Source organism: Oncorhynchus masou, chromosome 11 (genome assembly GCF_036934945.1).
Source record: "Oncorhynchus masou masou isolate Uvic2021 chromosome 11, UVic_Omas_1.1, whole genome shotgun sequence".
NCBI lineage: Eukaryota > Metazoa > Chordata > Actinopteri > Salmoniformes > Salmonidae > Oncorhynchus > Oncorhynchus masou.
In genome coordinates, this window is record NC_088222.1 from 39960118 (window position 1) to 39972482 (window position 12365).

General features: G+C 40.7%; 1 protein-coding gene across 1 annotated transcript in view; it reads left to right on the forward strand.

Annotated features, from left to right (window-relative positions):
• LOC135548690 (G protein-activated inward rectifier potassium channel 2-like) overlaps positions 1–12365 on the forward strand; it is a 114614-nt gene that overhangs the window by 81960 nt on the left and 20289 nt on the right. Inside the window, exon 2 of the mRNA XM_064978527.1 lies at positions 9001–9927. Coding sequence (XP_064834599.1) covers positions 9001–9927 — 927 coding nt within the window. The remainder of the gene's footprint in view (positions 1–9000; positions 9928–12365) is intronic.

A 12365-nucleotide genomic window follows, 5' to 3' on the forward strand; every position in this document is an offset into this window, starting at 1 on the left:
ATGGGCGACACCTGGAGGGTGGAGACAAGCACAATGACAGATGAAACAGATCAGGGCGTGACACAAATGTGCACACATATTTAGAAAAATAAACTTTTTGTGCGTATGGAACATTTCGGAGATCTTTTACTTCAGCTCAAGAAATATGGGACCAATGCTTTACATGTTGCATTTAGATTTTTGTTCAGTGTGGATGGGGAGTGGCGGTGAACAGTGAAAGTCTTTTCACAGATTTTCAATGGGATTCAATTCTGGGTTTTGGCTGGTCCACTCAAAGACTTTCACATTCCAGCATTCTAGCATTGCTTTGGCTGTATGCTTGGGGTCATTGTCCTGTTGGAACGTAAATCTTCGCCCCATTCTGAGGTCGTTTGCACTCTGAAGCAGGTTCTCATTAACCTCTCTGGGACCATTCGGGACGTGAGCGTCCCACCTCTCAACAGCCAGTGAAACTGCAGGGCGCCAAATTCAAAACAACAGAAATATTTTACACCATTTTATAGATACATTTCTCGTTAATCCAACCACATTGTCCGATTTCAAAAATGCTTAAGTCATCAACTAGTCACAGAAAGCATTCAGCCATTTTCCAACCATAGAGAGGAGTCACAAAAAGCAGAAATATAGATATAATTAATCACTAACCTTTGATGATCTTCATCAGATGGCACTCATAGGACTTCATGTTACACAATACATGTATGTTTTGTTCGGTAAAGTTCATATTTATATCTAAAAATCTGAGTTTACATTGGCGCGTTACGTTCAGTAGTGCCAAAACATCCTGTGATTTTGCAGAGAGCCACATCAATTTGACAGAAATACTCATAATAAACATTGATAAAAGATACAAGTGTTATGCATGGAATTTTAGATAAACTTTTCCTTAACCTGTTACATCTATGGGGGCGCTATTTCATTATTGGATCAAAAAACGTGCTCGTTTTAAGAGCAATATTTTGTCACAAAAAGATGCCCGACTATACATATAATTGACAGCTTTGGAAAGAGGACACTCTGACGTTTCCAAAACTGCAAAGATATTGTCTGTGAGTGCCCCAGAACTGATGCTACAGGCGAAACTAAGATGAAACTTCAACCCAGGAAATGAGCAGGATTTTTGAGGCTCTGTTTTTCATTGTCTCCTTATATGGCTGTGAATGCGCAAGGAATGAGCCTGCCCGATCTATCGTTTCCCCAAGGTGTCTGCAGCATTGTGACGTATTTGTAGGCATATTATTGGAAGATTGACCATAAGAGACTACATTTGCCAGGTTTCCGCCCGGTGTCCTCCATCGAAATTGGTGCGTCATCTTCAACTGCACGTCTTTTTCCAAGCGATTCACCGGAGAAAGTAGACTACCACGAACGATATATCAATGAAGAGATATGTGAAAAACACATTGAGGATTGATTCTAAACAGCGTTTGCCGTGTTTCAGTCGATATTATGGAGTTAATTTGGAAAACAGTTCGCCGTTTTGATGACTGAATTTTCGTTTTTTTTTGGTACCCAAACGTGATGTACAAAACCGAGCGATTTCTCCTACACAAAGAATCTTTCAGGAAAAACTGAACATTTGCTATGTAACTGAGTCTCCTCATTGAAAACATCCGAAGCTCTTCAAAGGTAAATGATTTTATTTGAATCCTTTTCTGGTTTTTGTGCAAATGTTGCCCGCTAAATGCTACGCTAAATGCTACGCTAGCTATCAATACTCTTATACAAATGCTTGTTCTGCTATGGTTCAAAAGCATATTTTGAAAATCTGAGATGACAGTGTTGTTAAGAAAAGGCTAAGCTTGAGAACTAGCACATTCATTTCATTTCATTTGCGATTTTCATAAATAGTTAACGTTACATTATGCTAATGAGCTTCAGGCTATAACTGGATACAGGTTTTTTTCATAGCCAAACGTGAACAAAACGGAGCGATTTGTCCTACACAAATAATATTTTTTTGAAAAACTGAACATTTGCTATCTAACTGAGAGTCTCCTCATTGAAAACATCTGAAGTTCTTCAAAGGTAAATTATTTTATTTGAATGATATTCTTGTTTTTGTGAAAATGTTGCTGGCTGAATTCTAGGCTTATAGCTATGCTAGCTATCAATACTCTTACACAAATGCTTGTTTAGCTATGGTTGAAAAGCATATTTTGAAAATCTGAGAAGACAGTGTTGTTAACAAAAGTATAAGCTTGAGAGCAAATATATTTATTTCATTTCATTTTGCGATTTTCATGAATAGTTAACGTTGCGTTATGCTAATGAGCTTGAGGCTATAAATAGGATCCCGGATCCGGGATTGCTCGACGCAAGAAGTTAATGCAACCGTTGTGTCAGATTTCAAAAAAACTTTACCGAAAAAGCACACCATGCTATAATCTGAGTAGAGCGCTCAGAGCCTATACATATATCCGCCATGTTGTGGAGTCAACATTAGTCAGAATAGCATTATAAATATTCACTTACCTTTGATGATCTTCATCAGAATGCACTCCCAGGAATCCCAGTTCCACAATAAATGTTTGTTTTGTTCGATAATGTCCATCATTTTTGTCAAAATAGCTCCTTTTGTTAGCGCGTTCAGTCCAGTAATCCACATTCATAAAGCGCGTTCACTAGTTTCAGACGAAAACTAAAAAAAGCTCTGTTACAGTTAGTAGAAACACGTCAAACGATGTATAGAATCAATCTTTAGGATGTTTTTAACATACATCTTCAATAATGTTCCAACCGGACAATTCCTTTGACTTCAGAAATGAAGTGGAACGTAGCTACCTTTCACGTGAGCGAGCGAGACTGAGCTTGTGGCACTCTGCCAGACCACTCACTCAAAGAGCTCTTATGAGCCCCTCCTTTAGAGTAGAAGCAACAAACAAGTTTCTAAAGACTGGTGACATCTAGTGGAAGCCATAGGAAGCGCAAAATTACCAATATCCCACTGTGTATTTGATAGGGGCTGAGTTCAAAAACTACAAACCTCAGATTTCCCACTTCCTGGTTGGATTTTTTCTCAGGTTTTTGCCTGCCATATGAGTTCTGTTATACTCACAGACATCATTCAAACAGTTTCAGAAACTTCCGTGTTTTCTATCCAGAACAACTAATTATATGCATATTCTAGCTTTTATGGCTGAGTAGCAGGCAGCTTAATTTGGGCACGCTTTTCATCCAAAATTCCCAATACTGCCCCCTACCCCAAAGAGGTTAAGGATTTTCTGTATTTGGCTTCATTCATTATTCCCTCTCATCTTTACTGGTCTCCCAGTCCCTGCTGCTGAAAAGCATACCCATAGCATGATGATGCCACCACCATGTTTTAGACAGATGATGGATGAGCTGTACCTGTACCTTTTCTCCAGACAAAGCAATTTGCATTCAGACCAAATAGATATATTTTTGTCTCATCAGACCATAGACTCTTTTGCCTTATGCTCTCAGAGTTATTCACAATACCCTTTTGCAAACTCCAGGTGTGCTGTCATGTGACTTTTTCTTAGGAGTGGTATCCATCTGGCCACTCTCACATGAAGCCCAGATTGGTGAAGTGCTGTATAGACCTTCTAGCAGATTCTCCTATGGCCTCCCTGTTGCTCAGTTTGGTCGGACAGCCAGCTCTAGTCAATGTCTGGGTAGATCCATTTTCTTTTCTTCCCCAATGATGGAGACCAATGTATTCTTGGAAACTTTCAACACTCTAGAAATTGTGTTATACCCTTCCCAAGATAATTAAAATTTCCACAGTTGTTAGTGACGTCTCAAGGATGAGCAAAGGAAATTGGATGCACCTGAGCTCAAGTACCAGTCAAACATTTGGACACACCTACTCATGCAAGGGTTTTTCTATATTTTTATTTTTTCTACATTGTAGAATAATACTGAAGACATTAAAACTATGAAATAACACATATGGAATCATGTAATAACCAAAAAAGTGTTAAACAAATTTAAATATATGTGAGATTCTTCAAAGTATCCACCCTTTGACTTGATGACAGCTTTGCACACTCTTGGAATTATCTCAACCAGCTTCACCTAGAATGCTTTTCCAACAGTCTTGAAGGAGTTCCCACATATGCTGAGCACTTGTTGGCTGCTTTTCCTTCAATCTGCGGTCCAACTCATTCCAAACATTCTTAATTGAGTTATGGTTGGGTGATTGTGGAGGCCAGGTCATCTGATGCAGCACCCCATCACTCTCCTTCTTGGTCAAATAGCCCTTACACAGCCTGGAGGTGTGTTAGGTCATTGTCCTGTTGAACTTCTAAAAACATGTTTTTCCTTTGTCATTATGGGGTATTGTGTGTATATCGGTGGAATTGTTTTGGGGCTGTAACACAACAAAATGTGGAATAAGTCAATGGGTATGAATACTTTCTGAAGGCACTGTAGATAGATGTTTCCTGCAGTCAAATTACCAAATTGCCCTGTAGTGGCCTCATGGGTGAAATGTTATTCATATTTTTCATAATTTCATAACCCGCCAAAAATCCAGTGTTTCTATGTCAAACGGTTTGGTTATATTTCAGTGATGTATATAGAGTGTAATATTGGGATGCAAACTCAACATGTAAATCATATCCACGCTATATATGCCATGTATTATTTTTGTAAGCCCATAGCCATGTGTGTGAGGTGTATTCTTTTATTTCAAAGTCGATTTGTTTGACTACCAATAAACACTTTTTGTGACTGTCACGTATACACCCTCTCTGGCCTCTAGGTCACCAGGCTGCTCATTATGGCGCACACCTGTCACCATCCTTATGCGCACCAGCACGTCATCACACTCACCTGGACTCCATCACCTCCCTGATTACCTTCCCTATATATGTCACTCCCTTTGGTTCCTTCCCCAGGCGTTATTGTTTCTGTGTGAGTTTCCTGTCTGTAAATTGTTTGTGTTTCTTGTTTTGTATTATGTTTAATTTATTTGTAAAATTATTCACTCCCTGAACTTGCTTCCTGACTCCCAGCGCACACGTTACAGTGACCCTGATTTAGACCACTGCAGTAAAAGATTAACGTACAAAATATATAAGCAAGCAAAAACACAAACACAATAAAAAATAAACAAGCATAGAAAAAATGCACTTTAAATAAAGGTTTATTAGATTTAGTCTTATTCTTTACATGAGATTTTTGTTTGAGATGGAGACGTTAATCCAACATATCAATTAATTTGTTGACACACTGAAATTAAATCCAGACTAAGTCAGTGGCACAGATGGAACTATCGAAGCAGAAGATACATCTCCTGGTAAATGTAGGATATTTGGTTGCGTTGGAATCAAACACAATTCAGTATCACTCAATATCATTACGTTTGAAATACACCAGAGCTTGAAACCCTGTTAAATTGTTTATTTTTTGTTGAATTCCGAGTTGAATTAAAAAATATATATCTCTTGATGACAAATGTTATATAGCCCTAAATATCATTATTGATCAAATACAGTTGAAGGCGGAGGTTTATATACACCTTAGCCAAATACATTTAAACTCAGTTTTTCACAATGCCTGACATTTAATCCTAATCCCTGTTTTAGGTCAGTTAGGATCACCACTTTATTTAAGAGTGTGAAATGTCAGAATAATAGTAGATAGAATGATTTATTTCAGCTTTTATTTATTTCATCACATTCCCAGTGGGTCAGAAGTTTACATACGCTCAATTAGTATTTGGTAACGTTGCCTTTAAATTGTTTAATTTGGGTCAAACGTTTCGGGTAGCCTTCCACATGCTTCCCACAATAAATTGGGTGAATTTTGGCCCATTCCTCCTGACAGAACTGGTGTAACTGAGTCATGTTTGTAGGCCTCCTTGCTCATAAACACTTTTTCAGTTCCGCCCACAATATTTCTATAGGATTGAAGTCAGGGCTTTGTTATGGCCACTCTAATACTTATGACTCTGTTGTCCTTAAGCCATTTGCCATGACTTTGGACGTATGCTTGTGGTTATTGTCCATTTGGAAGACCCATTTGCGACCAAGCTTTAACTGATGTCTTGAAATGTTGCTTCAATATATCCACATAATTGTCCTCCCTCATGATGCCATCTATTTTGTGAAGTGCACCAGTCCATCCTGCAGCAAAGCTCCCACACAACATGATGCTGCCACCCCGTGCTTCATGGTTGGGATGGTGTTCTTCAGCTTGTCCCCATGTGTCCCCCTTTTTCCTCCAAACATAGCGATGGTCATTATGGCCAAACAGTTTAATTTTTGTTTCATCAGACCAGAGGACATTTCTCCAAAAAGTGTGATCTTTGTCCCCATGTGCAGTTGGCTTTTTTATGGCGGTTTTGGAGCAGTGGCTTCTTCCATGCTAAGCGGCCTTTCAGGTTATGTTGATATAGGACTCGTTTTACTGTGGCTATATATACTTTTGTACCTGTTTCCTCCGGCATCTTCACAAAGTTATTTGCTGTTGTTCTGGGATTGATTTGCACTTTTCGCACCAAAGTACGTTCATCTCTAGGAGACAGAACGCGTCTCCTTCCTGAGCTTTATGACACATGCATGGTCCCATGGTGTTTATACTTGCGTACTATTGTTTGTACAGATGAACGTGGTACCTTCAGGCGTTTGGAAATTGCTCCCAAGGATGAACCAGACTTGTGGAGGTCTACAATTTATTTTCTGAACTACTGGCTGATTTCTTTTGATTTTCCCATGATGTCAAGCAAAGAGGCACTGAGTTTGAAGGTAGGCCTTGACATTCATCCACAGGTACACACCTCCAATTGACTCAAATGATGTCAATTAGCCTATCAGAAGCTTCTAAAGCCATGACATAATTTTCTGGATTTTTCCGAGCTGTTTAAAGGCACAGTCAACTTAGTGTTTGTAAACTTCTGACCCACTGGGATTGTGATACAGTGAATTATAAGTGAAATACTCTGTCTGTAAACAATTGTTGTAAAAATTACTTGTGTCATGCACATAGTAGATGTCCTAACCGACTTACCAAAACTATAGTTTGTTAACAAGACATTTGTGGAGTGGTTTATAAAATGGTTTTAATGACTACAACCTCAGTGTATGTAAACTTCTGACTTCAACTGTATGAGTGTAATGAACACGGGGGAGACAACGGGCTGGTTTCAAGCGCAGAGCGCAGCAGGTGTTTAATGAAAGGAAACATAGGAGGAGGCGGGTAGCTGGGCCCAGGGGCAGGCAGAAGGTCATACACGGTAGGTCCAAAAATGGCAACAGTACAGGCAGGGAATAGGCAAAAGGTTTCATGAGTGAGGTAGGAAAAAACTGTCATACACGGGAGGAGAGAAGGATGGGGGAAAACATTACTGTGCAGCCGTATTCATCGACCTGGCCAAGGCTTTCGACTCTGTCAATCACCTCATTCTTATTGGCAGACTCGACAGCTTTGGTTTCACATGATTGCCTCGCCTGGTTTACCACTACTTCTCTGATAGAGTTCAGTGTGTCAAATCAGAGGGCCTGTTGTCCGGACCTCTGGCAGTCTCTATGGGGGTGCCACAGGGTTCAAATCTTGGGCTGACTCTCTTCACTGTATACATCAATGATGTCGTTCTTGTTGCTGGTGATTCTCTGATCTACCTCTACGTAGACGACACCATTCTGTATACTTCTGGCCCCTCTTTGGACACTGTGTTAACTAACCTCCAGGCGAGCTTCAATGCCATACAACTCTCCTTCCGTGGCCTCCAACTGCTCTTAAATGCAAGTAAAACTAAATGCATGCTATTCAATCGATCACTGCCCGCACCTGCCTGCCCGTCCGGCTCTGACTTAGAATACGTGGACAACTACAAATACCTAGGTGTCTGGTTAGACTGTAAACTCTCCTTCCAGACTCACATTAAGCATCTCCAATCCAAAATTAACTCTAGAATCGGCTTCCTATATAGCAACAGAGCATCAATCACTCATGCTGCCAAACATACCCACGTAAAACTGACCATCCTACCGATTCTCGACTTTGGCGATGCCATCTATAAAATAGCCTCCAACACTCTACTCAACAAATTGTATGCAGTCTATCACAGTGCCATCTGTTTTGTCACCAAAGCCCCATACACTACCCACCACTGCGACCTGTATACTCTCGTTGGTTGGCCCTCGCTTCATACTCGTCGCCAAACCCACTGGCTACAGGTTATCTACAAGTCTCTGCTAGGTAAAGCCCCGTCATATCTCAGCTCACCATAGCAGCACCCACTCGTAGCACACGCTCCAGCAGGGATATCTCACTGGTCACCCCCAAAGCCAATTCCTCCTTTGGTCGCCTTTCCTTCCAGTTCTCTGCTGCCAATCACTGGAACAAAATGCAAAAATGACTGAAGCTGGAGACTCATACCTCCCTCACTAGCTTTAAGCGCCAGCTGTCAGAGCAGCTCACAGATCACTGCACCTGTACATAGCCCATCTGTAAACAGCCCATCTATCTACCTCAGCCCCTTATTGTATTTATTTATTTATCTTGCTCCTTAGCACCCCAGTATCTCTACTTGCACAGTCATCTTCTGCACATCTACCATTCCAGTGTTTAATTGCTATATTATAATTACTTGGCCACCATGGCCTATTTATTGCCTTACCTCCTTACCTCATTTGCACTCACTGTATATAGACTTTTTGTTATCTTTTTTCTACTGTATTATTGACTGTATGTTTTGTTTATTCCATGTGTAACGCTGTGTTGTTGTATGTGTATGTGTTGCTATGCTTTATCTTGGCCAGGTCGCAGTTGCAAATGAGAACTTGTTCTCAACTAGCCTACCTGGTTAAATAAAGGTGAAATAAAAAATTAAAATAAATAAATCCTGTGGTTAAAATTTCAACCACAGGATTATTTTTCACATAGATTCTACGTCACAATAGGTTGACAAATCACATGGAAACAACATTGATTCAACCTGTTCGTGCCCAGTAGGGTTGTGCAGTACAATAGCTGAACAGCAATCTAACCTGCCCTTTTTGTTTTGTTGTCTTCTCTCTCTCCCTGTAGGTTTGACTCCTTCTAAAGCCCCAATGGAGCAGGATGTGGAGAGTCCGGCAATCACCATCCGAAAGGCCAAGCTCCCCAAGCAAGCCTGTGAGGACCTGCCCAAGCAGCTGGGGGACCAGGTGCGAGCAAAGAGGAAGATTCAGCGGTACGTCCGTAAGGACGGCAAGTGTAATGTCCACCATGGCAACGTCCAGGAGACCTATCGGTACCTAACGGATATCTTCACCACACTGGTGGACCTCAAGTGGAGGTTCAACCTCTTCATCTTTGTCTTGGTGTACACAGTGACGTGGCTTTTATTCGGCTTCGCGTGGTGGCTCATCGCCTATGTTCGTGGTGACCTGGAACACATAGGGGACAACCAGTGGACTCCCTGTGTCAATAACCTCAATGGGTTTGTCTCAGCCTTTCTCTTCTCCATAGAGACAGAGACCACCATAGGGTATGGCTATAGGGTTATAACAGACCAATGCCCAGAGGGGATCCTTTTGCTGTTGATTCAGTCGGTGCTGGGGTCCATAGTTAATGCCTTCATGGTGGGCTGCATGTTTGTTAAGATCTCGCAGCCCAAGAAGCGGGCGGAGACGTTGGTATTCTCTACCAACACTGTCATCTCCATGAGGGATGGCCGGCTGTGCCTGATGTTCAGGGTGGGGGACCTTCGGAACTCGCACATTGTGGAGGCCTCCATCAGGGCCAAGCTGATCAAGTCCAAGCAGACCAAGGAAGGGGAGTTCATACCCCTCAACCAGACAGACATGAATGTGGGTTATGACACAGGGGACGACAGGCTCTTCCTGGTGTCCCCGCTCATCATCTGTCATGAGATCAACCAGAACAGCCCCTTCTGGGAGATCTCCCAGGCCCACCTGGACAAAGAGGACCTGGAGATCGTGGTCATTCTGGAGGGCATGGTGGAGGCTACAGGTAAGCAGCATCAAACATATAAATTACAGGTTTAATTAACCATTTTTTCTTTAACTTTGTTTCCTTATTAGCAGATTTCACCTAGTTAAACTGAAACTTTTCTGCAGTTTGATAATATATATTTAATTTGTGTGTGGGTGTTGTATTAGCTATGACAATAATTCTAGTAATTTTATACAGTAGCAAAGACCATGCTCATCGTCCAGTCATATGTTACCACTGATTTGCATTAGTAGTTCATGGATTATGCAGAAGTGAACAAGGATGTTTCATCTCTTATTATAATAATGAATTCATGTGTACTTGTCTCCTCTCCTTTTCTTCTTACCTTGTTTTCCACTGAGGTTTGAGAGGGAGTCATTGAAAGGCATGAGGGAAAACAGACAATGTGATATAATTAAAATAATCTAGATTCAGCCCTTATGTGCACAGGGCCAGATTATGAAATCATAGGCCTGGGGCTTTTTTTATATAGTAAATTCCCTGTTGAAGAAGAACAACTTTTATAATAAAGCCATAATAATATTTGCGATGTGGCATAGGCTACAGTTGAGCAGAGGCATTTGTAGGATTTCCACACATGTGGAACATTTGTTAGCAGGGTCTTCCCCCCAAAAATGTGCCTTTTAAAAAACGCATTTCACGCAATTCTATGTCATTTATATGACAGAAGACATTAGCTGAATCTTTTTTAATACCACACAAATGACCGGAATTAGTGACTACTCTGACAAAACTGAGATCAAACTGGTCTTGAAGTCTAACAAACAATAGCCCAGGCCATTGAAGCAACACACAGCAGAAACCATAGGCTATTACTCATGGTAATGGCCGATGCGCTGCTCTTGGCAATAGCCTATCTCAAGATGAGCTACTTTGAAAAACAGTGCTGCTGTTTGCAAAAAAATTGGGAGTTGTTGAGAAATATATTAGTTCTACAGACAGATTACTCTTCTCTTTTCAAAGGTAGGCCTTTGCTTTCCAAACTATGTTTTTCCAGCGATGGTATTTTGAAATTTGAAAAGGGTAAACATACAGCTGCAACCATCCATAGAAATATATTCCATTGATGGCAGTTCCCAGACAGTCAGGACTGGCAGCCGTTGCTAGTGTACCCATGACTTTAACACCAGGGTAAGTGGCCCCAAAACCCTTCTATGGATTATATGTCTATTCCCACAATGCAACAAGCTGTATATTTGGCACGAATGCTGCCCAAATTGCGGGCCTTCCCGACTGTAGGCAAAATAAAGGAAACACTTGAGTATATGAGGGATACAAAGTTTATGTTATGGTGTGTGAGGTGCATTTTTCTGGCATGGTTTAGGTACACTTGCTGTTCTGGCAGCTCATTGTGGCCCAACACTCTTTTAAGACACTTTATGTTGGTGTTTCCTTTATTCTGGTAGTTACCTGTACGCTTGTGATAATTTTATCCACAGTTATTTTTCAGAAACTATTGATCCTCTGTGGCTAAATTATGCTATCTGGTGTATTTTGAACATTGAGAGCGAGCTTCTATAGTTGGTTAAAAAATTATATTAATAATAAAAAAATATAAAAAATATATACTTTTATCACATTTATTATGCAGTTTATTTATTTTATATTTATTAATCAGTTAAAAAATCAAGGCAGCGCCCCCCGGTTACCCACTTGGGCTCCCTACCTCCTCTCCACCCATCTACCAGAACGGCAGCAGGCTGTATATACTCTTTGAGAGCCTGCTCCTGAATCCTCCTGTGGTTTGTGGTTGCAGTAAAAAAAAATATATATATATATATACTACATATCCAATATATACTGTATATACTGTATAATATATGCTGTCTATATGTTTTATTTCTTAATTTTTTTTGCTGGCTCTTGGGCCCCCCACGGGCCTGACCCCAGGGTCTTCAGCCCCAGTAAACCCCTGCATTAATCCGGTCCTGTATGTGCACCATGGGGTTGCCACACAACCTTTTGTTAGGTTATCACCTGCACAATAAGCTTATTGTGCGGGAGATGCAAAAAAGATCCGACGTTATTACCAATAGGAAAAGGCTGGTGCATCCCTGGTTGTGTAACCACATGGACCATTGTAAGCACTGTCTGCAGACACTTTTGCCTGATTACACAAGCAGTAAAGAGTGTTCAGTGTGGAATAAAACTAAGAGGCACAGTGCAGCCAGCCAGGTGTTACAGGTTAGAGTGCACAGATTTCTTTCCTTTGGCATTTATATGAAAAAACATACACTTATTACACACACAAACTATTTAACACAAACATACACACAAGACAGGTATTCATTGTGAGGTGAATATGTTTTTCTTGCCTCAAATTGCTATTTGTTGGTTGGTCTAGCTTTGCAGCATTTGATTTGGCTTGACCTCAGTGCATGTCCGTGCCGTGTCTTTACTATCATTAAATTGAAGACTTAAATTAAATTGAAGAT